The sequence below is a fragment of the Eschrichtius robustus genome, chromosome 13 (assembly GCF_028021215.1).
Source record: "Eschrichtius robustus isolate mEscRob2 chromosome 13, mEscRob2.pri, whole genome shotgun sequence".
Lineage (NCBI taxonomy): Eukaryota > Metazoa > Chordata > Mammalia > Artiodactyla > Eschrichtiidae > Eschrichtius > Eschrichtius robustus.
In genome coordinates this window covers 1,974,117-2,001,869 of record NC_090836.1, presented here as the reverse complement: position 1 = coordinate 2,001,869, position 27,753 = coordinate 1,974,117, and the positions used below count along the sequence as shown (strand labels likewise).

At 49.3% G+C, this 27,753-nt stretch overlaps 2 protein-coding genes and 1 pseudogene across 4 annotated transcripts in view; 1 reads left to right on the top strand and 2 right to left on the bottom strand.

Annotated features, from left to right (window-relative positions):
- The window catches only part of WNT5B (Wnt family member 5B), a 93,474-nt gene that overhangs the window by 44,545 nt on the left and 21,176 nt on the right, over window positions 1–27,753 (top strand). The window lies entirely within an intron of this gene.
- FBXL14 (F-box and leucine rich repeat protein 14) lies at window positions 527–6,673 on the bottom strand. Of its 3 annotated transcripts, none has more exons than XM_068561783.1 (2): window positions 4,272–5,581; window positions 527–843 (listed from the first exon to the last, which is right to left on the bottom strand). In XM_068561783.1, exons 1-2 carry the CDS (start codon window positions 5,421–5,423, stop codon window positions 823–825), a joined length of 1,173 nt encoding a protein of 390 aa, XP_068417884.1. In that variant the 5' UTR covers window positions 5,424–5,581; the 3' UTR covers window positions 527–822. The 3 variants fall into 3 exon arrangements, with proteins under 3 accessions (XP_068417884.1, XP_068417885.1, XP_068417886.1); XM_068561784.1 differs by lacking the exon at window positions 527–843 and adding an exon at window positions 6,521–6,673 and having other exon boundaries at window positions 2,634–5,232; XM_068561785.1 differs by lacking the exon at window positions 527–843 and having other exon boundaries at window positions 2,634–5,232; window positions 5,334–5,393.
- Window positions 19,467–19,593, bottom strand: LOC137775969 (U6 spliceosomal RNA; annotated as a pseudogene).

Genomic DNA, 27,753 nt, shown 5'->3' with positions numbered 1-27,753 from the left:
AAGGCTCTTACCTTTAAGAAGAAACTGCCATAAAAGGAACATTGGCTTTTCCAGATCTTTGCTGTTGACTTGAATCATGAAAGAATATGATCAGTTTGAATTCTCTTAACTGTTTAAGGATGTACCGTAAGTTAGGCAAGCATCCTTGTCACTGCTGCCAGAGGTGGGATAAATCAAGTGGGCCCTCCCCGCCTTAGGATGGAGGAATTGGGCAGGAAGGCGTCTATGGCAGGGAGAATTATTCGGCGACACCCAGCGCTCTTAGCTAGAGGCCTGTCGTGGTCCTGAGGGGGCTGCAGACACTGAACCCTGCCGTTCACTTACACATCATCTTTTCAGCAGATGTTTCATGGCTTTTGCCCCATGAGTCTTGGACAAGTACGTGGAACCCTTTCCTGACTGCCACCAACACAGTTCCTACTGAGGTTTATTGCTTCTAGATGATAAAGTTTACACTAAGTTCCTATTTTGTTTTTTCAGTTCTGAAGTTTTGGCAAATACCTGAGCCAGGTTTTTTCTGTTATTCTAAAAATTGCCCTGAAGTGCCTCTTAACTTGTGCACCACCCACATATTACATATCCACTCATGTTCTTAGTGCTTCTATTCTTTAAAAGCATTTCCTTCCATTCCTGTAGGTATGGTGAGGCCAAATCCACTTTTACTCCCTTCCAAGTGATGCCCTTGGCCTGAGCTTGTCCATCCTGGGTTCAGACAGCCATCACTCGCTTCTGGGAGGTCGCCTTCCTGGAAACCAAGGTGCGATCAGTAGCTGCTGATCCTTCTTGTGGTGGAAGGGGGCTGGACTTAGTGGCTGGCTGACTTTAGGCGAGCAGTATTCTTATCTGGAAAAGAGGGTACCTTTCAGCAGGTTGCTTTGAGGACTAGGAGAAATTTTCAAGTACCAGGCAGAGCACACCATTGGTTCTCAACCCTGATTCCTTTCTTTCTGTCAGACAAGGTTGAGGGATAAGCAGTCACCTCTGACTGATGCAAGGAGGTTTATTCATCTTTCCCGAGACACTCCAGATACATTCTAAACTAGGCCCAGTTCAGGATGAGGACACCAGGCCCGTGATCTTAACTTCCAAACAGTAATTTACCAGCCTTGAGTCAAGCGTATATTTAACCTTTAAAGTAAAAACCAAGACAAAGCAGAGAAACAGAAAACCTTCCAGTAATAGTTGGTAGGATTACTTTTCGTATTAAATGAAGGAGGTGAGCACAGAGCCTAAGACTTAGGAGCTGCCCAGATTCTTACTGACCGAATCTGCACAGCCACACGGTCTCTTGGAAGAAGAAAAATAGCCTAAGAACTCACAGCTTGTGGAAGCTTCACGCGCTGTAGAGGCAAATGCTAAATCAGAAAGCTGACCCTGATTCAGAGTCCCTTCTTACTGGGGTTCACACATTTCTTTTTTTCTTCCAGGCAGTAAGCACTGTAACGTAAGAGGGAAGAAAGAGATCCACACCTTCCCCAAAGAAAAGGAAGATGGATCTAGTGTCAGGCTCCATTAGACCCACTTGTGATGGCTCTCCAAGAAGGAACAATGCAGCTTTTGTGACAGGCCCGTACAGCAAGCTTGGAAACTTGACGAAACAGTCTTACCCAAGAGAAACCTGGTTCTAGCTCTCTTCCTGGAAAGAGGTGTTGATCCAGGAAAGTTTTGTGCTATTCTTATCGGCTCTTCCTGGGATCAGTATTTTTTTAAAAAAAAAAAAACCTCAGAAACAAGTCAGACAGACCTCTGCGAAACAGGAATATGAAAAACCCCACTGCTGGAGCATTTATACACTTCCGTTTCCACAGCCCAACCACAGGGTGTCAGATGGTTTAGTTATTGTCTACCAAAGGGAGCTCTTTGCTGGAATTGTTGGTATTCAGCCCCAATTCAGTCTAAGAACCCTCACCAGGGTTCGAGTGGCCGCCTTCTTAAAATGCAAATGTGCAAGAACTCCAGGCCGGCCTCCCCGCCCCCAGGAAAGTGCTCCAACCCGGCGGCGCTGGCGGGGCTGGCGGGGAATGCTAAGGAGGGGCCCCCGCCCCCGCCCTGCCGCACAGCTCACACTGAGCCCCAGTCCGCATGACTGAGCGCCCTTAACTTTCCCAACAATGGCCCTGGCGCCCTCCCCGCCCCCTCGCAGCCTCCCCACACCCCCTCAGGGTCAAGAAACCCATCTTTCTTCCCACTTCCACATCTCAGGACGCATTTCTTGAACATCACCCCTAGATCTCATGTCCATGTGGAGAAAAACTGGCCACCCTGGTGAAACTGTGACTCTTTACAAATCTGGTTTAAGAAGAAGTTTCATTTTGTTCAGTTTCTTTAAATTTCCATGTTGTTGACAGTTCAGAACCAGAAATTATATAAATCTCCATTCCAATCACATTTCTAGCAACAAAACATGTAGATGTCAGTGGTGAACCTTATACAGGATACATTTTTCACCATGAGCTCACACCACACAGGCTGCACGGAACTCTGCATCTTATACTTTTACTTCAGAGACGCAAAACAGCACCTCCTACTGTGGCGTGGACCCAAACACACACTGCCTTAAAAATAATGCACAGATACAAGGCTTTTGTTTTTGGTTTTTTTTTTTTTCAAAAACATACTTCATATTTCCTCTTTTATTATATAAATATCAGTTTAACCTTTTACTGTAAGAATATAAACGTTTTAAGAGGATCTTTGTTATTATTTATACAAATTCACAAACAGTACAATTAACTGATAAAGGTCTCTGGGTTTCTTTAACTCCATGGTCTCGCATGTTGCTGTGGAGGATTCTAAAAAAAAATAAACAAACCAAAAAAAAACCAACAAAAATGTACATCCTACACAAAAGTGATTTTTTTTTTTAAGCCACAAGTCCCAACCCCCATCAAAATAAAGAAAGGCATCTACTCCTCCATTTAGAAACAGAATTTTTAAAAACCCACAAACTCCCGTTTTATTACCAGAACAGAGATAAGACATGAATTTCAGTCTCCTCCCCTTCACATTACAGCCCCGGGGGCTCTGGAAGCCAACTCGGCTCCCCTGCTCCCAACAGGAACCCTCACTGTGTGACCTTTTCGTGGGGAAACTTGCAAGAGGGTGAGGGCAGGGCAGAATCTGCATATATAATCATCATTTTCAAGACACAATCTGCATCTCAAACAAACAGACAAAAAAAAACACAAAAAACAAAAGTCCAACTCTCATGTCTCCCACACATTTGTGCTATAAATTAAGTCAAGATTTAGGATCACGGCTGGGCCCTCAAGTCCCTATGGACAAGGAGAAAAAGGAAAGCAGAGCCAGAATGTGAAGTGGGATACACGGGGTGGATGGGGTTTGGGAAGAAGCCAAAACAAAAAAGATGTACAAACCCAATGGGCATCTTTCCAGTCCAGGCACAAAAATGTTTCAGTCTCAAAATATCTCTCTTGTAGAATTCCAGGGCTTCAGAGAAAAAAGTAAACTAAAACGAGGTAGCCAGACATACACACACACACACACACACACACACACACACACACACACACATATATATGTATATATATATATACACACACACACATATATATATATAATTTATATATATATAATATATAGACTATACTCAGCAGAAAAAAAAAAAAAAGAGACCATGATGTCAACTTTCTTCAAAAAATAAAAAAAGAAAGAATACAAATGAAATGAGCGTGAGTAGCAGAGTACTGTCAAAGGACTGATGAGGAGAGACTGCGATTAGTTACGAAGTGGAAGAAGGGTGAAAAGGCCGTTGTAGTTGGGTTTGCTTTTATACGTTTCGAAATAAAAACCAGATCACAGTATTCAAATGAAAGCTTAAGTGAAGGCAGACATTCTCCCCAACTCCCCAGGGCTGAAAGGACTGGTCACTCCCCACCCCCCCGTTTCCAAATGCAGCGCGGCGGGGATACAGTAGCTCAATCCGTCCTCCAAACCCCTGCTGGGAGGAGTGGCTGGTGGGTGGCAAGTCCATCTCCGCATCCTCGGGGAAAAGGAGAGGGTGTGGGTGTGGGTGGCGGAGGGACCCCGGACGCAACGACGGCGGGGAGGGGAGGACGAGCCTGGGGCTCCGCGTCATGGCCCCCACCGCGTCCGCGGCAATGCTCTGGGTCTACGTGTGCGTGTCGAGTGAGCGCGGGGGCCGCGGTGGTGGCAGGAGGACGAACAGGGCGGGGCCGGGGGAGTTGGTGCTGCCGCCCTCACCTGACCTTCTCACTGTCCGTCATCTGCCAGAGGCCCAGGTTGAGTACCTTGAGGCAGGGCAGCTGCGTGATGCGCTCCAGGCCGCGCTTGGTGATGCGGGTGCAGCCGTACAGGTCGATGCCGGTGAGCTGGCTCAGGTGCTCGGCGATCAGCTCCAGGCCCTTGTCCGTGATGCGTACACACTGCCCGATGTTGAGTGTGCGCAGCCCGTGCATCTGCCGCACCATGCGGTTGATGCCGTCGTCGCTGATGTGGCAGGAGCAGAGGGAAAGGGACTTGAGGCCGTCCAGCCCCTGCGCTATGTAAGCCAGGCTCTGGTCCCCCACCTTGTCACAGAAGGACACATCCAGCCCCGAGAGGCGCAGGCTGCCCATGGCCAGATGCATGATGCCCGTGTCACTGATGTTGTCGCAGGAGCGCAGATTAAGGCTGCGCAGGCTGCCCATGTGCGACAGGTGCAGGAGGCCTGCGTCCGAGATGCCTCCGCAGAAGCTGAGGTTGAGGAGCCTCAGGCCCGTCAGCCCCCGGGAGATGTGCTTCAGAGACAGATCCGTGAGCTTCTGGCAGTCCTGCAGCGTGAGCTGCTCCAGGCCCAGGCAGCCCTCGGCCGCGCTGCGCGTCATGCCGGCCAGGTGCCCGATGCCCACGTCCGAGAGGTGGCGGCAGCTGCGGAGATTAAGGCTCTTGAGGCGCTGCAGGCCCCAGGCGATGAGCAGGAGGCCGGTGTTGGTGATGTTGCTGCAGCCGCCCAGCTCCAGCACCTCCAGGCCCTTGAGGTACTGGGCTATGCGGCCCAGGCTGCTGTCGGTGATCTGCTTGCAGAGGCTCAGGTTGAGGGCGCGCAGCGAGCCGATCTCCTGCACGAACGCGTGGCCCAGTCCGTTGTCGGTGAGGTTGTAGCAGCCGCTGAGGTTGAGGCTCTCGATGTTGGCCATGCCCTGGATCACGTAGCTGAGGCTGCGGCGCAGGCTCAGGATCTGCACCCGGCGGATGCCCCGGGCCTGCAGGCTGGGGAACAGCGACGGGTTGGCCCGGCGCAGGTGCAGCTTGGCCTCCACCCCCCGCCACACCGACTTGTGGTAGGCGGCGTCCCGCCAGGCCGTGCACACCTGCGCCGCGCGCCCCTTGTCGCGCACGTCCAGGTAGCCGAAGATCATGGCCAGCAGCTCGGGGAACAGGCACGAGATGTGCGTCTCCATCTTCCTCCCCGCGGCGCCCGGGAGGAGGCGCGGGCCCCGCTCCCGCCCGAGCGACGAGGCGGCTGGCCGGCCGCGCCGCGGGCCCAACGGACGCGCCTCCCGCCTTCCGGCTCGGCGCCGCTCCTCCTCCCGTCCGCGCGTCCTTCCTGCCGCCCTGCCCGCCCTCCCCGCCCGGCGCGCTCGGCGCTCACATCCCGGGCGGGTGCCCCCGCAGCCCGGCCCTTGCTGGGCTCAGCCCTGCCGCGCCCGGCCCGCGCCGCCCCGCGCGCCCCGCCGCCGCCGCCGCCGCGCCCCCGGCCGCATCCTCCGGCGCCGCGCGGGCCGGGCTGCGCGCTCGGGCTGGGCGCCGGGAGGCTGCGGCCGCCTTTGTCCTCGCCCGCTTTTCAAAGCTGCCAGCGGGCCGCCCGCACTCGGCCGCCCCGGCGGGGGGACCTCGGGCCGGCGCGCGCTCGGCCCCCGCGTCCGCGCGCGGGGCAGCGCCGGCCGGCACGGAGCGCGCGCGCGGAGCCGACCCGGGGCGAGCGGCGGCCGCGCCGGGGGCGTCCGGGCCGGACCCGCTGCTCTCCGCGCCTCCGCGCCCCCGCCCCCCGCGCTCCCCCGCGCGCGCGCGATGGTACGAGCCTGCGCGCCGGAACTGCCGGCGTTGTCCTGGAAACCGAGCGCCGGCCCGCCGCGGGTTAACCCTGTGCGCGCCGTCGGGGGGCCCGCCGGGCCCGCCGCCGCCGCTTCCGCCGCCTCCACCGCCCGCACGGAGCCGCCGGCCACGCCCGGCCCGCGTCTAGGCTCCGCGCCGCCGGCTCCGAGGCCTCCCCGCGCGCTCCCGGCCCAGCCTCCCGCCCGCTCCCTTTATCCTCCCGCAAGACCCTCCTCCCCCGGACCGCTGCTCGGTGACCGCCCCGCTCTCCTCCCTGCCTCCGTCCCCGGGGCCCCGCCGCGCGTCTGTGCGGACACCTCCTCGGTCCTCCCCAGTGGGCGGCTTCCCACGGTTCTTTTCTCTCCAGTCTCGTGCCCTAAACTGGGGAGAAACTCAGGACTACCCGCGCGTCCCTTAGCCGAGCACGGCGTCCCCCAGTGCGCACTCTGGATCTAGCCATTACCGCTTCCTTCTAGCATGTTCCGGGTGTTTCCAGACACCGCCGCCAGTGCGCTCCCTCGGCTCCTTCTGCATCACAACTTCCTCCGCTTCCGCACTCGGCCGGCAGCCCTGGGCTGCGCCGCGTCGCCTCCGCCTGCCTCGCGCCTCCCCTCAACCCTTACCGCCACCGCTTTCTTTCTTGTCAGCCTCTTAGACGATGAAGGGCCCAGCTGTGCCGACAGTCAGTGTGTTCGTATGTGCCGATACAATTTTATCTTTTGACAAAACAGAGTGACGATTGGGCTTGGTTTAAGGTGCTCCAGCGAACGTCTGTTCGTTTACAAACTGTGTTCTCTGGAACCATGGAATGCTCCAGTCTAGAGCGTGGCTCCTGGGTCTTAAATGCCCACTCAGAGGATAGGGTTTCAAAAGAGTTTCATTTTAACTACCTTCAAACCAAGAATTTTGGAACCAGAAAAATGACCCTCTGTGTTTTTAAGGAATTTGTGAATCCACACAACAAGATGCAAGACAATCTGGTTCAGCTATCAAAGAAGGAGAATGGTTTCATTGATTCTTTGAGAACCTGAACAAGGTTTTGACTGGGTTCCGTATTCAGTATATGAGGTTCCCTTTTGGCCACTTACTTCTCTTTTGCCCAGGAGACCAGTAGCGGGCCAAGTACATACGGATAAGTAATAGGCATAATACCTTTTTAGACTGCCACCCGCCTCCCCTGTTCCTAAATCAGGAAATGCAGAAGCAAAATCCTTCACCCACGATGCACGTGGTGCAAGGCCCAGAGATTTTTATAACCCTCCTGGAATCATGTAGGGTTGTGCTGGTCATCTAGAGGATTCCAAACGTGCTGTGCAGTGAGAGTCTCAATTCTGGGCTGCACCTGGGTTGGCACTCTTCTCCTGGGCTGTATCTATCTAGGCATACACTGGTCTCCGTCACTGCTGCCCAAACTTTTACCTTACACGCTACGTGAAGTGACTCTTTCTGTTGTTCTGTGGATGTAGATGTGTTTGTGTTGATATCAAGGTCTTAATCCACAACACCTTAATCCTCCTTATCACAAAACAGAGTGCTAGACCACTAGTGGGGGGCGGGGGGGCTGACCTGAAGAGAAGGAGCTTAGCCGTGTCCCTCCTCCAGACCCGCTGCTGCTCTCAAGTCTGAAAAGTAGTTCAGAGGTGCCCGGAAGCACTTTCTCGAGAAGTGGACCACCTGCTCCTAGCTCTCGCGAAGTTTTTTCTTGAGTTTAACTCTAGAATGGTATTAATTCAGGACCTTTTATGTAAGGCGTTCAAACATATATGACAAGGATTTTCAGCAATATGATTGTGTTCACGTTCAATAAACAGGAGAATAAACATCAAGAAGTATCTTAGAAAATGCACATTAGTGGGGAAACAAGAGTGGCATCAGGTGAACCCTCTGCTGAGTCTGGGGCATGGAGGAAGTGTCTCCCCTTTCCGAGGCTCAGTGTCCTTGTGTTTCACTAGGGCAGATTGACTGGATAATCTCCAGGGATCTTCTCTACAGTTGCCCTCTGGGAAACCATGAGCCTCTCTGAGTCCTGTCTCAGCCCGACATTTCGCATTGTTCCTAACGCAACCCGGAGGGTAGGGATAGTTTCACGTGCACTGGCTTCTTGGGGGTTTCAGTTTAGGCTGTGATTTAGGACACAAAAATAGGTGGAGGGAATTATGGACCAGAGACTGGTGGTCTGGAGAAGATGTATATCAATGTAGAGGGTCCCGTGGACAGCTACTCATACTTTGAGCCCAGGTTGAGACTTTTGTATATGATTCAACAGCTTGCAACCAAGGTGAAGTTTTTTTCTGAATGAGCTCTGAAATTCTGTTTAGAAGCAGAGGTGATAGCCCTGTGTACAGAGTCTCTAAAACTTTACCAAGAATTTTAAAGACACTGGTTTTTCAGATAGGGTGTGTTTTTCATCTGGGTAGGACCTGGGAAAATTGTGAGGCCCAACCCAAAGGTCAGGCTTACTTAAGGATGTAAGCTTCCTGGGACTTCCCTGGTGGCGCAGTGGTTGGGACTCCACGCTCCCCATGCCGTGGGTCTGGGTTCAATCCCTGGTCAGGGAACTAGATCCCACATGCATGTCGCAACTAAGAGCTCTCATGCCACAACTAGGGAGCCCGCATGTCTCAACTAAGGGGCCCACGAGCCACAACTAAGACCTGGCACGACCAAATAAATAAATATTAAAAAAAAAAAAAAAAAAAGATGTATGCTTCCTCACACAGAGAGGCAGGAAAGATCAGAAGAGATCCGTAGCTTTTAAACTCCTCATTCAAGAATGTATGTGTCCAGGGCTTCCCTGGTGGTGCAGTGGTTAAGAATCCGCCTGCCAATGCAGGGGACACGGGTTCGAGCCCTGGTCCAGGAATATCCCACCTGCCGCAGAGCAACTAAGCCCGTGTGCCGCAACTACTGAGCCTGTGCTCTAGAGCCCGCGAGCCACAACTACTGAGCCCGCGTGCCACAACTAGTGAAGCCTGCATGCCTAGAGCCTGTGCTCCGCAACAAGAGAAGCCACCGCAATGAGAAACCCGCACACCGCAACGAAGAGTAGCCCCCGCGCACCACAACTAGCGAAAGCCCGTGCGCAGCAACGAAGACCCAACGCAGCCAAAAATAAAAATAAATAAAATAAAATAAATTTATTAAAAAAAAAAAAAAAGAATGTAGGTGTCCAGAAACAGTGACCCAGAGTCTAGCTGGTGGGCGTTGGCTCAAAGGAGTTAAAACATGTTGTGTGTGTTTTATGTTAACTCTAATGTATCCATGGCACAATGGATGCCTCGCAGGTAGGCACTCTGTAAATGTGGTTGAACTGAAGTGAATGAGAATGATAACAATTATATAATCTCTTTACGAAAGACTCATACATGTCAAAACTTTTCTGGACCACCAGTAACAATGGATATCTGAGGTTTATAAGATCGTGCCTTTCCAACTACTTCCCCACTTCAAGGCAATGTTCTCTCTATTCCTAAGTAATTCTAAGCAGGAGAGTATCCTGGGGCACCTCTTGATTAGAGAAAAGGTAAGACATAGTGAGGACTTGATTCACTGACTGCAAAGAGAAGATTTAACTAGAAACAACAACAGAACAACCTCACTGGATAATGCGCAAAGGACTTGAACAGACCGTTCTCCAAAGAAGACGTACAGGTGGCCAACAAGCAGGTGAAAAGATGCTCAACATCATTAAGCATTAGGGAAATGCTAATCAAAACCACAATAAGATATTATCTCATACCCGTTAGGATGGCTGCAATGAATAAAACAGAAAACAAGTGTTGGCGTGGAGGTAGAGATATTGGAACCCTGGTGTGCTGTTGGTGGGAATGTGAAATGGTACGGCTGCTGTGGGAAACAGTATGGAGGCCCCTCAAAAACTTAAAAATAGAACTACCTTATGATCCAGCAATTCCACTTCTGGGCATATACCAAAAATAAATAAAAGCAGAGTCTAGACGCACCATTTGTACACCCAAGTTCACAGCATTATCTGCAACAGCCAAAAGGTAGGAGCAACCCAAGTGTCCCTCACAGATCATGGATAAACACAAGACGGTCTATCCATACGATGGAATATTATTCAGCCTTAAAAAAGGAAGGAAATCCTGTCACACACCACAGCATGGAGGGGGCTTGAAGACATCATGCTGAGTGAAGTAAGCCAGTCACAAAAAGACAAATACTGTATTATTTCGCTTATAAGAGGTATGTAGAATAGTCAAAATCACAGAAACGGAAAGTAGAAGGGTGGCTGCCAGAGGCTGAGGGAGGGGAGCTCTTTCGGGGCACAGAGTTTCAGTTTTGCAAGATGAACAAGTTCTGGAAATTTGTTGCACAATGTGAATGTACTTAAGACTATTGAATTGTACACCTTAAAATGGTTAAGATGGTAAGTTTTACGTTATATATATTTTACCACAATTAAAAATGAAAAGATTTAAACAGAACCAACATTGTGAAATGAAGATGTAAATAAATAGGTGAAAATTGTCCTCACGTCAACAAATTCCTAGAACACCCCGAAATATTTGTTTACTCTCTCCCAAATTATTAGTTCATTGTATCCTGTAAACAAGGGCTTTATCCACCCCAATAAAAATAAGGGCTTGAGGTCTGGGTAGCTGGAGCCCTCTCCTGAGGATGACGGGGCCCTTTCATGTACAAACTGGAAAAACTCATGCGAAAGAGACGGGGTGCTATTAATAATCGCCCCCGGATGAATGGACACGCCCTCCTTTTACACTGGAAATGCGGCTGCATTTGAAATTTGTTGTTTGCAACTTTTGAGTGTTAACTGTACCATATATTTTCTTTTTTTAAAATTTACTTTATTATTTTATTTTTTAAAATTTATTTATTTATTTATTTTGGCTGCATTGGGGCTTCGTTGCTGTGCGCAGGCTTTCTCCAGTTGCAGCAAGCGGGGGCTACTCACCGCTGCAGTGCGGTGGCTTCTCTTGTTGCGGAGCACTGGCTCTAGGCGCGCGGGCTTCACTAGTTGTGGCTCGCAGGCTCTAGAGCGCAGGCTCAGTAGTTGTGGTGCACAGGCTTAGTTGCTCCACAGCATGTGGGATCTTCCCAGACCAGGGCTTGAATATGTGTCCCCTGCATTGGCAGGCAGATTCTTAACCACTGCGCCACCAGGGAAGCCTAACATATATCTTCATATTTTCAGGCGCCCGACGAAAGGATTAGAAATACTTTGATCGAATAACCCCAAGTATCAGTTATTAGTTGTTAATATTAACAAACACCTTAGATACTTGTTACCAAGCAGGTAGCTATGACAACCCTAAAATAAAACAAGCCATCTTGTAAATGTAGCCATTTCCAAGCACTGAACACTTGGGAAGGTGGGTTTTCAATCATGTGATGGTTCAGGAAATGTTCCTGGAGCTCGTGTGCACGGCTCTGTGCCCTGGAGTAGACAAAGATGCAGAGGGTATGTCTGCTTCTTAGGACTCAGGACCCGGCAACGCGCTACGAAATAGTTTCCGTATTATCAGTGGGGTAAGTGCCAATGGAGTGACGGTTATAAATAAAATGTTCTCAGTTTAGAGGACCACTACAGAGAAGCCTCGAATTTGAATAGTGTTGATGAGAGGCAAGTCATTACATAGGGTGGAAATTTATTTAGAGAACAGGCTGGCTTTACTTTACTAGTTTAGGAAAAAATAACGCCATAATAGCGAACGTACACTGTCATACATTGTTCTGATTCTTCAGTATTGAAGAATATTGAAAATTTCCTTTTCCGGGAACTCCCTGGCGGCCCAGTGGTTAGGACTCGGCACTTTCACTGCTGAGCGCCCGGGTTCAATCCCTGGTTGGGTAACCAAGATCCCACAAGCCGTGCGACGTGACCCCCCAAAAAAGAGTCACCTTTTCAAAGAATTCTTAGCTTTTTCTCTTTATTCTCTTTCAAGAGTAAGAAACTTTATTTTAACTGTTGTCTATCCGGAACTGGAATTTGGCATCTGAAGTCAGAAGTTCTTAGTTCATGGTTTGGACTTTGCTACTGTTTTTAGAACAGAGACTGACTTGGGAAAAAATTATTTTAAATCAGCTGTCTTTCTCCTCATTTTGCCCGACAATAGAGCTTGGTGCCTCACAGCCTGGGTGGGGGGGGGCGGTGAGAGGGGACCACTGAGACATTGACTGACCCCTGGGACGGCCCAGGTCCGAGGGGGGCTCCCCTAGGTGCCCGTGACTCGAGGCCCCTTGACACAGGGCTGTTCCCCAGGCAGTGTCCTGAGGAGTTAAGTGTCCCCCAGACTTGCAGCCCAAGTTGTGCACTGGAGTCCCGGCTCTTCCATTATGGCTGCGTGCCCTCCGGCAGCGTGGCTTCAGTGCTTTGAGCTTCAGTTTCATCATCTGTAAAATGAAAAGTCACTCCTTGTCACAGAACTGTGGTGAGAACTCATTGAGAAAAACCACGCAGGGGAAAGGGAGGGCCCTCATGGGGAACCTGGCCCTTAGGAGGGAGCTAATAAACACTGTTCTGGTTTATTCTTTTATAAATGAACCATCCAAAAAAGCCCCACATGGATGTGCCCCCAAATTGTACAGATACATCCTTACTGACAGTTAAACATTTTAAAAATGCTATTTCCTGTTTTTAAGAAATGCGCAGGTTAAAGGAGCGGAAACGGCAAACTCGCAAGAGCGTGGTGAGACGGTCCCTCACGTGGGGGGAGCCCCTGTCTCTGTGCCCCTCCTTCTCTCCTCCCTGAGCCGGGAAGAGTCGTGCTCCATTCAGAAAACCAAGATACAGTCCCAGACTCTGCCAGACACACATCCATCCTTTTTCGTCCGACCTAGGTTTTCATCACCAACTCTCATGCTTTCTTGGCCTTCTCCGACTTGCATGTGTATCAGAGTGACTTCGAAGGTCTCTGAGTCAGAGGTCTGAGTGGGGGTGGTGGTGCTGAGAATTTGCACGTCCAGCGGGTTTCCCAGGTGCTGCCAGAACCTCCCACCCCCCGGTTTTCCTTCTCCTGATTTAAAACTTTGTGAAATTATACTTCTTGAAGTCTCTCCTTTTTTAGTAAAATACAAATAATATTTAAAATAATTATGTCCCCCCCCTACCATCTTTTGCCTTTGAGTCTCTGGTGTGAAGTCCGAAGTTTTCCCCGTGATGTACTGATAGAACGTGGGTTTTGAGTCAGACAGATTCTGGGTCAAAACCTTGACTTTATCACATATCAGCTCTGTGACTTTGGACGAGCTATTTCATCACTTGGAGACTTGGTTTTCTCGTCTGTAAAATAGGACTAGTGATTTTCTTATCTTGGGAGCTTTGTGAGGATTGAGCGGGATAATGCACGGAACCCCCTAGTATGGCCTCTGGCCGTCGTGAAAATAGCTAGTATTTTTTTTTTTTTTTTTTTTTTTTGGCTGCACCACGCAGCATGCAGAATCTTAGCTCCGCAGCCAGGGATCAAACCCAGGCCCCTTGCAGTGGAAACGCGGAGTCTTAGCCACTGGACCACCAGGGAAGTCCCCAGAACACCTGGTATTTATCGTGCATTTATTGTGTGTTAGACATTCTTTGAAGGTCTTTACGAGTATGACTCAGCTGTTCCTCCCATAGGTCCACCTACATGACTGTGAAGTAGGTTCCATTACTACCTCTGTTTCCTGGTGGGGAAACCACGGCACAGAGGTAAGTGTGTTCAAGACAATCCGGCCCACAGAACCCGGATTTCAACGCCATGGTCTAGACCTAGAGCCACTTTCTAAATCACTGCTCCGCTGCCCTGAGGATGCATGTAAGTTTGTCAGCCCACCTGGCTAGGGTGCAGTTTCTGTGCGACACCAAACAAGGAGGGTCCATGAAAGCAGCAGCTGCCGGTGACTGAGATGCTGACCCCACCATGAACGGTCATGGGCCATGACGAGGGGTGGCTTTCGTGTGCAACACCTAAGGCCCTGGTTGGTAGACGGCCACAGTGGATCTGTGTGTGTGTGTGTGTGTGTGTGTGACACAGACAGAGACTGCGAGGGCGGAGCCTGCGGGCACCGCTGTGAGTGTGCTCCCTGGGGTGACGTGCTGACGCCCGGCTCCATCTCCGGGCCTCCAGCGGGATGCCCGGCCGGCTCTGGCCTCGCTCAGGCCCCAGGAAGCCGCTTGTGTGTAATTATGTCACCCTCTAGTGGTTACTTCCCTATTAGCCCTTTATCCGCGGAGCAGCCCCTCCCTCTAGGTGCAGGTGACCTCTGGGTGAGCAGACCCTCGGGGAGCTTGGGGGGGGCTGCAAGGAGGCAGTGCTGGGAAAAGAGGAGTGTGGCCAAGGGCGAGGAGAGAGGGGCACGATCGGGAGAGGGCAAAGTGTTCCGGGAATAAGGATTAGTTTACTCCTGCAGAGAAGGGGGAGGTGGGAAAGGCAGAACATCTGGAGAGAGGAGGGGCTCCTACTCATCAATTTTTTCAACCTTTTATTTTTAATTGAGGTATAGTTGATTTACAATATAGTTTCAGGTGTACAGCAAAGTGATTCAGCTATATATACATACACACACATATCTATGTATATACATACACATATATGTACACCATATGTATCTATTCTTTTTCAGATTCTTTTCCATTATAGGTTATTACAAGACATTGAATATAGCTCCCTGTGCTATAGAGCAGGTCTCTGTTGTTTATCTATTTTATACATAGTGGTGTGTATCTGTTCATCCCAAGCTCCTAATTTATCCTCCCCCCCATCCCCTCTGGTAACCCTATGTTTGTTTTCTGTGTCTGTGAGTCTATTTCCGCAGCAACATGGATGGACCTGGAGGTTATCATATTAAGTGAAGCAAGTCAGAAAGAGAAAGACAAATATTGTATGATATAACTTATATGTGGAATCAAAAAATGATATAAATGAACTTATTTACAGAAACAGAGCGCGTATCCATCTTTATCGAGCGCTGTTTCTTGTTTGTGGGCATGGGTACTGCACCCCGGGCTCTCTCCGGAGCGTCAGTGCAGAGGGCTGGTGGGGTCGGAGAAGAACTATTTTTAACCAGTTTCAGTTCTCTTTTCCAAGGGAAGTAGGCACAGGCCGTGGGACTCACAAGGGCTGAGTAAATTCCAAACTCTCACCACCTGGGTGGACGGCTGGCTTGACTGCTTCTCCCCGGCCTGAGGCTATGTTCTCTCTGCCGGGAAAGGTCATTTTTGTCAGGATCCTCGTAGGTCTGTCATATCTTGATAAATATTTCAAAGGCAGGGAGGGGATTAAGATCCATCAACTCAGAACTGATTTGTAACTCCATATCGGGCCTGGGGCTCTGCTGTCTGCAGCCTTAGGGGGCCGGAGTTTGAAGGTTATTCCCTTCTGGAAGGGTGCTGGCACTGAGCCAGGCTTTGCTGGAAAGCCCTATTTGGATGAACCAGAGCATTGACATTTCTTACATCATGTCAGACCCAGAGGAGGACTAAGGGTCGGCCCTGATGCCGAGTTCACAGCCCTTTTCTGCCAAGAGGATAGGGTTAAAGGTTTAAAAAAAGCCAGAAGCTCAAGGGGTACAAAAGCACAATCTCGCCTTGCTGGTGTTAACCCTTCGCACCCCAGAAAAGATGGTTGGAGATAAAAATCGCATCTTTACATCCTGGGATCCGCAGCTTTCCTGATTGCCAGTCGTTCCCAAAGAGGCCACTAACTCCAGGCATGGCTTCCCCCTGTGTCAGGGCATGAAAACAGCACGGAAACTCTGTCCACACTGTCCCTAAAGCTGGAAAAATTCGTCTCAGCCCTGAGCTCAGTGATGTTCTTTGTCTGTTGTTTGCTGTTTATTTTTAAACTTCACATACTGTTTAAAGCCAAAAAGTTCAGGTAACTCTTTCAAGTTGTCCGTGCCTGCTGTGGACCATCAAGAATTCCTTGATTTAGTTGGTTGCAGGGACTAAGCCGTCAGCATTTGGGCAGAAGAGGGAAACCTAGAGATTGGACGATGCTTCCCTTTGAAGCTTCAAGGGCGCCGTGAGGACGTGTGAGGACAGCACTGGGTTTTACAAGTGGAGAAAACAAGGCGGAGGATGAGAAGTGACCTTGTCAAAGTCATGGGGTCTTTCCTGGGCCCGCACAGCTTCTGGGAACCCCGCTCGCAGGCTTGCCTTTGTACGTGATGTTTCACTAAAGCTCTGTGCATCTGGAAGGATAATCAGACGTGGGCAGAAGTCCACAGATGTGGGCTCACTTGTGGCACTAAGTGAGGGGGATGCTAATTGATAAACCGCAAAGCAGCCACTCCAAACAGAGTGATGGTGGGAGCGGCTGTTAATGGTGCTGGGCAGAGGGCGGATAAATAAATAAATAACAAATAAATTATAAAATATCCTAAAAGAAAAAAGTGCTGTGGGGAAACGGGAATCCCCACCTTTGGGATCCCCTTTTTGCCTGGTTCTCCATTCTCCCAATTTTATATATAAATGTTAAAAGTTTGACATACTTTGAAAAATCATATGTAAGCTAAGAAGCTGCCCTAGCAGGCAGAGGGGAAGTGAGTGAGCTGCCCTGTGACCTCAGCAGCAGCCTGTGTTACGCGCTTCCCGTTAGAAACGGCGCATCTGCTCCCTTAGGCTACTACCGGACCATCATAATGTTCCATATAAACGTAGCATTTACTACAAACACCCTGTAAGGGGTCATACACCGACGGAAAGCCGCGGCTACTGTGTGAATTAATATGCTAATATTTTTCTGTGTTATATAGTATAAGATAGGAAGTGCTTAAGGCTTGAGCATTTGTTAATCCTTAACCACCATAAAGAATCTCATGGTTGAAGAGGGGAGGGAAAAAGTTAGAGGTATGAGATTAACAAACTACTGTATATTGATTAGCCAAAGAATTTGGGTTTTTCTGTAACATCTTATGGAAAAACCCAAACGAACTTTTTGGCCAACCCAATATAAACTAGAGAAGCAGCAAGGATATATTGTACAGCACAGGGAATTATACCCATTATCTTGTAATAATGTATAATAGAGTATAATCTGCAAAAATACTCAGTCACTATACTGCACACCTGAAACTAATGCAATATTGTAAATCAACTATACTTCAATTTGAAAAAAAAACAACAAAGAATCCCATGGTTTAAATTAGATCATCTTAAATTATCCTTGGCTCTGGGAGAGAGCCGGTTTTTCCATTCTGATGGGTGGATCGTGTGCCACACTGAGGGTGGGAGGTGTTTGTTTTGTTTTGCTTTGCTTTTTTTTTTTTTTTCCGGCCACGATGTATGACTTGGTCTTGTGGGAACTTAGTTCTGCGACCAGGGATCAAACCTTGGCCCCCGGCAGTGAGAGCGCCAAGTCCTAAGCACTGGACCGCCAGGGAATTCTCTGTTTTGTTTTTCCTTAAAAAAAAATTTTTTTTTTATTCTGTTCATTTAAATTCTAAGACAAAGCTGGAAAAGGGAGAGTTGAAGACCTGAAAATAACATTGTCTATCATTTGCTATTCTCCCAGGAAAAGCAATGGCTCGCAAAAAAATTAAAAAATAAAAGTTGGAGGGATTAAGTCTGCGGTGTTATACGTGAGAAAGCACCCAGATTCCATATGAAAGTTGAGGTGCTTCACACCCCTTTCTAAACAGGAAGGATGCAAATATATGGCAGCATTAGGTTGGAGCCTGAATGTTTTCTTAAACATTTCTTAGATGTTAGGGATCCTGAAAGATTAAACAAGCAGAATATTCCATCCTGGGTGAGTGTCACCTAGTGCCTGTTAGGAGAATGTTTCCTAGCTCCTGCTTGAGTGGACCTCCCCCACTCGCTCCCCTCCCCAAAAAAGAGTAAACTATCTGTAAACATCAAAATAAAATCAAGAACAGCAATAAAACAACTTTAAAAAGGCGTATCAGAGATCCACCAGATTCTATTCTGCATTTTTCTGCAGCATACCAGTTTGGTTTGCTTCATGGTTAGATGCACCTGGATCTGGGTGGTGGTTTCATGGGTGTAGACAAATGTCAAAATTCATCAAGCTGTGTATTTAAGATTTGTGTATTTTACTCGATGTATATTTTGTTTCCTTTTTTTTTTTTTTTTTAAGCTGTTTGTTTGTTTAAGTCAGAGGGGGCTTAACAGGTCAAGGGAGGTTTACTTCTATGCGTACAAATGATCACAAGTTCTGTTTATTCAACGGGCCAATCAAACGGGTAGAGGTTCTGCGGCAGCTGCTCCCTGGAATTGAAAAGGGCCAGGCACTGTGCCTTAACCCTAACACGCAGCCCTGCGGCCGCCCTTGCCCAGTGACTGCCACACCCTCCCTGGACCTTTCTGGCCTGGCTGCGCTCGCTGAACTAGGGCAGGGAGTTTGCCATTCTGCTCACCCACATCCTGCAGCCCCTGGTACAGTGTATGCAGTTGGCACTTGATAAATATTCTTTCAGTCTGATCACTTTTCTTTGGTTAATCTGTGTTGCAGGTGGGGAGTAGAGTGGGAGAGAGAGGGAAAAGGAAGCTGTTTTTTAAAGCCTAGATCAGAGACTCTGTGTCATGGGGAGTATCCCGGGACGGGCCAGGAGCTGGGACAGAGAACGCACAGACCTTTCTGGGACTGCCTCCATCTTTGAGGATATTTCCTTAATGTTGGAAAAATACAGTCGTTTTATCGTTGCTGTACCCCGCTCCATGCTGTTCCCTATGGAGCCCTGTTGGGTCACATTATACTTGCTGGGTTCTGCTGTGCAGTTTTCCATTGTCATTTTGGTTGTTGATACTGGCTTTTCAGGTTGGGTGTGCGGTTTCTCTTGACACAAACACGAGTACCTTTTATCACTGAGATTTTCCTAGGGGTCCGGCCATTGTAAGCTGGAAATTGTCATCGGGATTCGTGTTCGCGTTCCTATGGGTGAAAAACACAGGCCTTTCTGCGGGGCAGGGGATGCAGCCGCTCTGTGCCACCAGGAGGACAAGGGCACCACAGGAAAGCCGTGACACGTGTCAGAGCGCCAGACCCAGCTGGCCTGCCAGTCCCTGACACCCCACATGGTGGCATCCGCAAGGGTGAGGCCCTTTGCAGAAGAGCAAGAACGCTCCTGCCTTGTTCTTGCGCCTGCTAACGTGTCCTTGACTTGAACTTGGGGGCACTGGCTACTGGGCATTAGACCCATCTAATGAGGGTCCTCATTAGAATTTTCCTCTCTGGCAGTTTTTTTTGTTTTTTGAATTTATTTTATTTATTTTTATTTTTGGCTGCATTGGGTCTTCGTTGCGGTGTGCGGGCTTCAGTAGTTGTGACGCACGGGCTTAGCTGCTCTGTGGCATGTGGGATCTGCCCGGGCCAGGGCTCGAACCTGTGTCCTCTGCATTGGCAGGCGGATTCTTAACCACTGCGCCACCAGGGAAGCCCTCTGGCAGTTTTTTAAATCTGTTTTGTTACTGAGGTGTAACCGACATATAAAATAGGGACCTTGTCACAAACTTGCATCACCCTTGCTGAGGCCATGCTAGTATCGAAGGTACGTACAGAGGATATAGATCTTCTCTGTGTCTTTCCAATTTTAGTAGATCTGCTGCTGCGGCGGCGGTGGGCACTTCAATCCGTTTTTGTAAACGAAATTTCTAACTGCTTTTGAAACCCACAGTGTTGTTTTATTTTGCTGGTGGAACCCAGCGGGCAATGTTGGGATAGGGCTGTGGCCACAGAACATGGTTAGCTTTGGGAAAGCAGCAGAGCCAAAAAATGCCCCCTGATTCAACACTTCCGCCCTCTGAGTGACTTCAGCCCATATCCAGTTACAGAGTCACAGGCTTTCTTTGGCAAAAACACGTTTTTGCGCTAGAGTTCGCCAGGCAAAGCCAGCGTCGCCTGGCTAGTGGAGTTTGGGGGCCCAATCTGCTTCACACGTGATTAGAGGCACTGTTTGTTCAGGGCTCCTCTGTAGAATGTTTATTCATGGAGAAGTAGAAAGAAGCTCCAGCAGTCCAGATGGCTTTCCAGATCCTGGGTGGAATTTGTAACCGTGTTTTTTTCTTTCATTGGATGTGGCTGTCACAGAAAGAGAATAAATACGGACCCCTGCTCGCCACCAATGCTGTGCTTCCATTGCATTTAACACATAATGAAAGTCAGGTGTGCGCTCAGAGATACAGAGCTGAACCAAGGCGAGGAGTCCCACACTTCTGTCCCCAGAGCTGGTGACAGTTCTGGGCAGGATCCTCTGGCCTCCCTCAGCTGGCCGCTGGCTGAAAGATGTGGTCCTGCTGAAGTGTTCTCATCTTAAAACTAAATGACATATGAAAGAGGAAATACAAATGCCTAAGAATCATCTAAACGCGTCTGCCCTTGTGAATAATCAAAGAAATGCAGTTTAAAATGAGATTGTATTTTTTTTAATAAATTTATTTATTTATTTATTTTTGGCTGTGTTGGGTCTTCGTTGCTGCACGCAGGCTTTCTCTAGTTGCAGCGAGCGGGGGCTACTCTTCGTTGTGGTGCGTGGGCTTCTCATCGCAGTGACTTCTCTTGTTGTGGAGCACGGGCTCTAGGCGCGTGGGCTTCAGTAGTTGTGGCATGCGGGCTCAGTAGTTGTGGCTTGCGGGCTCAGTAGTTGTGGCTCGCAGGCTCTAGAGCGCAGGCTCAGTAGTTGTGACGCACGGGCTTAGTTGCTCCACGGCATGTGGGATCTTCCCGGACCAGGGCTCGAACCCATGTCCCCTGCATTGGCAGGCGGATTCTTAACCACTGTGCCACCAGGGAAGCCCAAAATGAGATAATATTTTTTACCTATCACAAGATGAGATTTTTTTTAAATGACACTATCCAATCATCTTAATTAACTTTTGTTATTCAGAACTAAAAATTACTTTAGTGTTTTATTAGGCTTTACCTTCATGAAAGGTTGGAAATTTTTTAGACAATTTATTTTGAAAGCATAATAAATTGCCTAATAGACTTAATAAGCCAATTTAACTGGATTGGTGGACTGGTCAGTAGATGCCAGGGCTGTGAGGGCTGGAAAGGACTTTAGGGCTTATGTGGTTCAGCCCTTCGTCATCTCTGTGAGGAATCAGGGACGTAGAGCAGGTGTGTCTGCAGTCCCAAGTATGAAGGGCTAGAACTGCGTTAGTAAAACACAATGTGCTGTTGCTTAGGTCTTGCTGTAGGTGAATAGCTTAATATAGGATTATGCTTTCTTTTCTTTTTTAATATCTCTAGGATGTTGTGCTTTACTGTCTTTCCAGACAGACAAAATGTCATAGGCCTCAAAAAACAGGAATTCAGGCCTGTTTTCCCGTCCGCTCTCTGTCCTTATATGACTGTGTGTCTGGATGCCTCTCTGTATTTTAAAAAAAATTTTGTTAGAGTTGATTTACAATGTTGCGTTAATTTCAGGTGTACAGCAAAGTGAATCAGTTATACATATACATGTATCCACTCTTTTTTAAGATTCTTTTCCCACATAGGTCATCACAGAGTGTTGAGTAGAGTTCCCTGTGTTGGACAGTAGGTTCCCATTAGTTACCTATCTCATATATAGCAGTGTGTGTATGTCAGTGCCAGTCTCCCACTTTATCCCTACCCCCTCTGTATTTTTAATGAGGATTACCACCTGACCACAGTTGCCGTCTCTTCGGTAGACTTACTTAGCAACCATTTGAGCAACTCCAAATACACAGAGGTGTTTACAGTCTGAAAGGGGATGTTTAAAAGTCTATACATGAGTCTAATACAAAGTAGGGTAGGCTGTGAGAGCTGGTGTTAGTCAAGCTCATACTAGATCCTGTCATGAACAAGTGCCAGCTGTAAATCGGCTCTAAAATTGTAGAAGTTCATTTCTAGCCCCTGTGAAAACCAAAATGCATGTTCCTTATTGGCCAGCAGTTCTCCAGGCAGCAACTCCAGGACCTGGGCTTCTTCCGTCTGTGACTCTGGCTTTAGTCCTCCTTAAATCTGCCGTGCTTGTGCACATGAAGCTGAAAGAAGCAGGGAGCATGGGGTACAGCTTGTGGGGGGTTTTCACGGGCCAGACCCGGGAGTTGCCGCCATCATTTCTTCTGACATTCCACGAGGAAGAGCTCAGTCCTATGACCATTTTAGGACATCTGAGCACTGGAAAATGTGATTGAGCCGTGTGACCAGCCCGTGAGCTCTGCCACGAATAGCTGTGAGGGTCCCAAGTGGGAAGATGTCTGTGGGGTGAAGTAACATCTCAGCAAATAAATGCATAGGTACCCAGGGTTGCAGAAGTTATTAATACTTATTTCTACGATTAACTATCATTTTCGTTGATTTTAATAGATGCGTCTCTGCTGACTCCTCGTAGGTGTATACACACTTCAGGCCGTTTGTGTTTTCAGTTGTGGTGCCTCTCTCGGGTCGAGGACTGTTTGCAAGCTGGCCGGATCCAGTGGAGATCAAACCTTCCCCAACCACCCAATGTAGCCTTGGAGAGGTGCATGAAAATCGTGAGCTCTCCCCAAAGCCACACGCAGAAATGGTCCCATCAGTATTTTTTTAAATTTTTATTTATTTATTTGGCTGCACTGGGTCTTAGCTGCAGCACACAGGATCTTTTTTTTTTTTTTCAGTTGCATCATGCGGGATCTAGGTCCCTGACCAGGGGTCAAACCCCAGCCCCCTGCATTGGGAGTGCAGAGTCTTAGCCACTGGACCGCCAGGGAAGTCCTCTCCCCTCAGTACTCTTAATTTCAGTTCAGCCGTGACCGAAGGCAAGCGGTCTGAGGGCCTGTGCTGGTGGCTGGTCCCCACTCCTGACATTTGTCACCCTCACGGCTGTGTAACACAGACCTGCCCACGCGGCTGACAAGCTTCTCCTTCTGCCCTCACTGTGCTCCTGCGGGGTCGGCCCTCCCAGCTGGGCCCCAAGCTCTGGGCTGTCACTCCACAAACAGCAAACGTCGCCGGCCTTCCTGAGTGCAGATCTGATGTTGCCTCTCTCCTGTTGGAGTGTCTTGGGCGTCCTGCAGATTGCAGACGGAGGCCCAGACTCCTGGAGTGGGGGTGGGGGGGTGTCCTGGGGTCTTCAATCAGGTGGTCCCAGGATGAGGGAGCCCGCCTTGCCAGGAATTGATGACTTTTGTTTTTCTTTGAATTTTGGTTTTCTCTCTCTCTCTTTCTCATTCTGTGTTTTCTACAGTTGAATTTTGGACATGAAATTGTTATATGATGTTCTTGTCATTCTCAAAATGCGTTACGTGTTTCTGACCTTCGTCCAGTGGGAAGGCCTCCCCCTCCCATGTCCACCCGTGGGAATCCTGCCCGTCCTCTGAGGGACAAGTTCAAACACCACCTCCATCAGGGCTTCCCTGGTGGCACAGTGGTTGAGAATCCGCCTGCCAACGCAGGGGACACAGGTTCGAGCCCTGGTCTGGGAAGATCCCACACGCCGCGGAGCAACTAAGCCCATGCGCCACAACTACTGAGCCCTCATGCCACAACTACTGAGCCCACGTGCCACAACTACTGAAGCCCGCATGCCTAGAGCCCGTGCTCCACAACAAGAGAAGCCACCGCAGTGAGAAGCCCGCGCACCACAAGGAAGAGTAGCCCCCGCTCACCACAACTAAAGAAAAGCCCGCGCACAGCAACGAAGACCCAACACAGCCAAAAATTAATTAATTAGTTATTTAAAGAATTTTTTTAAAAAAACACCACCTCCATCATGAAGCATCCCCTCCTTAGGAGTTAATCTGTCTTTCTTAGGATTAATAATCGGATACATTTACTAGGACAACAGCTGAACAGCCATTTGGTACCTCCACTGTGACTGCTCAGTATTGTAATCTGGTCCGTTGCCCCGCCCCTGAAAGATAAGAACAATTTCACTCATCTTTGACCAAGATGTAGTAGATGCTCGATAAAATTTATTGATTTGGAGTCACAGAAAGAATTTCCTTTGAATTACTCTCTGGCATTTTCGCTGGGTCTGACCTTTTTCCTATACTGAGTAGCAAATATGAAATAGCTCGTCATTTAGTTCTGATGATGGGAAATTACTCCCCATGTCATTACTGCATCTGCTTTTCCTAGTGATTAACTGTAAGGATGAGAAGTTACTGGCATAGAAAGTTTATCTCCCTGGCTGGTAGGTGGGTGACCCTGGGCCGTGGGTTAGGTTGGCTGCCTTTACTACCCATGCGCCTGTAGTATCTTGCGTGTTACCTCTGTTATAGCCCTTACTACACAAAACATAACTAACTCACAGATTTCAGATGGAGCTTGTGGTTTTGATGATGGTGGTGATGATTTGTTTTTCTTGCTTGGCTGCCGCTCTAGACCAGCTCGGTCCGTAAAGTCCCTGTGATGATGGAAACGTACTGTGACCTGAGCTGTCCCCAACAAAAGCCACAAGACCCACGGAATTCCCTGGCGGTCCAGTGGTTAGGACTCCACGCTTCTACTGCAGGGGGCGCAGGTTCGATCCCTGGTTGGGGAACTAAGATCTCGCATGCTGTGCGATGTGGCAAAAAAAACACAAAAAACAAAAAAAAACAGCCACGAGACCCAGGAGGGTACTGAGCCTTTGAAATGTGGCCACTGCCACTGAAGACCAGAATGCTTAACTTCAAGTCATTTTAACTTTTTTTTTGGCCGCTCCACACAGCATGCGGGATCTTAGTTCCCCGACCAGGGATTGAACCCGGGCCCACGGCAGTGAAAGAGCCGAGTCCTAACCACTGGACGGCCAGGGAAGTCCTGAGTCATTTTAACTTTCAGTAGTCACGAGTGGCCAGTGGCTACCGCAGTGGAGGGACGGCAGTGCTGCATTCCTAGGGGAGTGACATCTTACGGGCCTGTTGTCCTCTCCTGTGCGGGGCGAGGCGCTCGGTGGCCCACAGTCAGTACCCGTCGAGTGATGGGCACTGAACACTCAGCAGGGGCCGCAGAATTCAAGGGGCCTGCCGGCGTCTGTGTGTCACCTGCCTTCTCTGCAGCCCCCATGAGGCGGCCCAGGCCACACGGCCACCCGGCTCGGCCTCTGTCCTTGCAGCCTTCGCCAGGCCAGCAGGCCCCCAGGGAGCAATTTAGCAGGAGGGCTGGGAGCCTGTGAAAGGGGCCTGGCAGAGCCGTAAAAGAAACAGAAGAATCTCAGTGGTGAGCTGAGACCCTCAACCTGCCCAGGCTTGAATCGGGTGATCCTGCTTTTTCCAGAGGCAACCGCACAAGTCATTTAATTCCAAAACCCAGAAGCTGTGAGACCCCGGGACCTGACCTGAAGGACTCCAGTGTGACTCTGGTCTGGGGAAGGGAGATGTGGGTATTGTGCTGGCGAAGGGAGGGAAGAAGGGGGCCGCCTGGCTGTGATGTTCTCCCCGTGAGGAAGGAAGTGAGGGCCCCTGTAGGGGTGAGCACTTTCTGCCTCTGGTCCCATTAGAAGGATGCTGGACACCTCTTCCCTCTGAGGACCTAGCTCTCCCGCAGCACAGTCTAAGGGTCAGTCTGAACCCGGGGACCAGCTAGAAGCGGCAGTGGGCAGACTGCATCACCTAGAGTTGCTGGCACCCAGGGGGCCACGTCCGCGTGGGCTGTCAGTCCCGGGACAGTCAGATGCCCCCTCCTCTCCTGCTCTGGGTGGGAGCCCCTCCGGCCGGTCCTTCCTCAGCCGTGTCCCTGGTGCCTGGCTGGTGGAGGTGGAGGCCCAGGTGTCTGGCATCACCATTCCAGCCCTGTGGATCGAGGCTGCTGCTTCCACTATTCTTTTCACTGCAGTAGGCATCTCCTGCTTGTTTATAAAAATGAATGAAATAACTATCCTGTTTTTCCAAATGGAAATTGCCCATTTTGGGAGCAGAAGTTTGGCAACTTCAGTAAGAGTGTAAGAGCACAAGAAGACTAGAGTAAGATGAGGCGATGACTTAACCAAACTCTCTGTTTCTGGGATGGAACGATGGAATTGTTTAGAAAAAAGAACCAGTATATGTAACTGCTTCCAGAAAACCCCATATGTGCAAATCCAGATTTATAAATAGTTCAGAATAATTGTTCACATGGTAAAATGACTATTATGTGTAATATATAAAAATATATAATACATATAGTAACGTTCCTTTAAATAAGAGAGTCACTTTCTTAAAAGTCTTTGGGAACCTGACAAGCAAAATGAATGTGTGAAGCAGCCAGGAGAGAGGCGATAGAGAGCGGTGGGGAGTTTGGAAAATTAGCCTGTGTGTACCCTCCCCCATCCATGAGGCATTTCTATTTCAAAGATTTTGAAACTTTATGTTAGTCAAAGAGATTTGACTGGCTGACGGTTGGTGATTCCTGCTTTTTTAAATAGTAAGATTTCCCCAGGTCCTTTTAAAATACACTTTGGTTTGCAAAAACAGGAACACATTTACTTGGTAACATAAGATAAACATTTAAATTCTAGTTAGCCCATGGCTTAGAGAGAGGTCATTGGCCTGCAGGTGATGGGGATCCAGAGCTCCATTTATTGCTTTGTTCACTCTGTCCCAACCAAGGAATGTGCAGAAGTGGATGACACTTGCCCAGGTAAATGCTTTTCCCCAGACCAGCAGACCCAGTGAAAGCAGATGACGGGAGAAAGGTGGGAGCACCCAGACATCTCTCCCTTCCCCTCCCCGCTCCCCTGAAAACGAAGTCCACAAGTGTGGCTGCCATGCTTCCTGTACCACACTTACCTCTGGCCATTCTTTTCTAGAGCATCTTTTTAAATTAATTTATCAGGATTCGTGAGGAGGAAAAATTCCTCTTTCTTATCTTCCAATGGACTTTTGCTTGGTACCCAGGGAGAAAACTCTGCTTTTCCAAGTGAGGTGAGGGGGAGTCAGCAGGGATCAGCCCCTCTGGGAACCTTGCAGGGACCGGAGTCTGGGGACTTGCACCGCCTGCTCCTTGGGTCGCATTGCAGCAGATACAGAGGACACATTTACACTTCCTGAGGCCCTGGGACCTGGGGAATCATGGTTCTCTGAAACATCAAGAATTAGTCTTTAGGGCTTCCCTGGTGGCGCAGTGGTTAAGAATCCGCCTGCCAATTCAGGGGACACGGGTTCGAGCCCTGGTCCAGGAAGATCCCACATGCCGCAGAGCAACTAAGCCCGTGCACCACAACTACTGAGCCTGCGCTCTAGAGCCCACGAGCCTCAACTACTGAGCCCGCGTGCTGCAACTACTGAAGCCCGTGTGCCTAGAGCCCGTGCTCCGAAACAAGAGAAGCCACCGCAATGAGAAGCCTGCGCACCGCAACGAAGAGTAGCCCCCGCTCGCCGCAACCAGAGAAAGCTGGCGCAGCAACGAAGACCCAACGCAACCAGAAAAAAAAAAGAGAAAAAAAAAAAAGAATTAGTCTTTAGCGGGGTGGTCTCAGGATCCAGTTGTGTGTGCTGACACCCTGCGCCACAGTTGGGGCGGGTTTGCTGTCTCCTTCCCAAACAGTGGGAAGTTTGTCGCTGTGGCAAATTTAACACTGTGAAGGACAAACTCATTTCAGGGGAAGGGCAGTTTTACATTTCTCTGAAAGGCCACAGTTAAAACCTCACCACTCCTAGCCACCCACTCTCTACCCTTCACCTCACCCCCAAGATGTGATTTGTCCTGCAAGCTAGAGACACAGGAGAAACGACACAGTGTTTGCGAGATAAGGCTTCCCAAGGGGCTGCAAAGAGTAAGATGGTGGGGCTGGGATTTCCCCCTCCAAAAAAACCCAAAACTTACTTATTTTCATCTCCACCAACTGTTGAGAAATATCACACAAAGG

Bases quoted from the DNA above. Each gene is read 5' to 3' on its own strand.
- FBXL14 (XM_068561783.1), bottom strand. From the start codon at position 5,423: ATGGAGACGCACATCTCGTGCCTGTTCCCCGAGCTGCTGGCCATGATC. The intron at 844-4,271 runs GTACTCAACCTG...CCTCTTTTCCAG, and splicing joins CGCAGCTGCCCTGCCTCAAG to ATAAGAATACTGCTCGCCTA.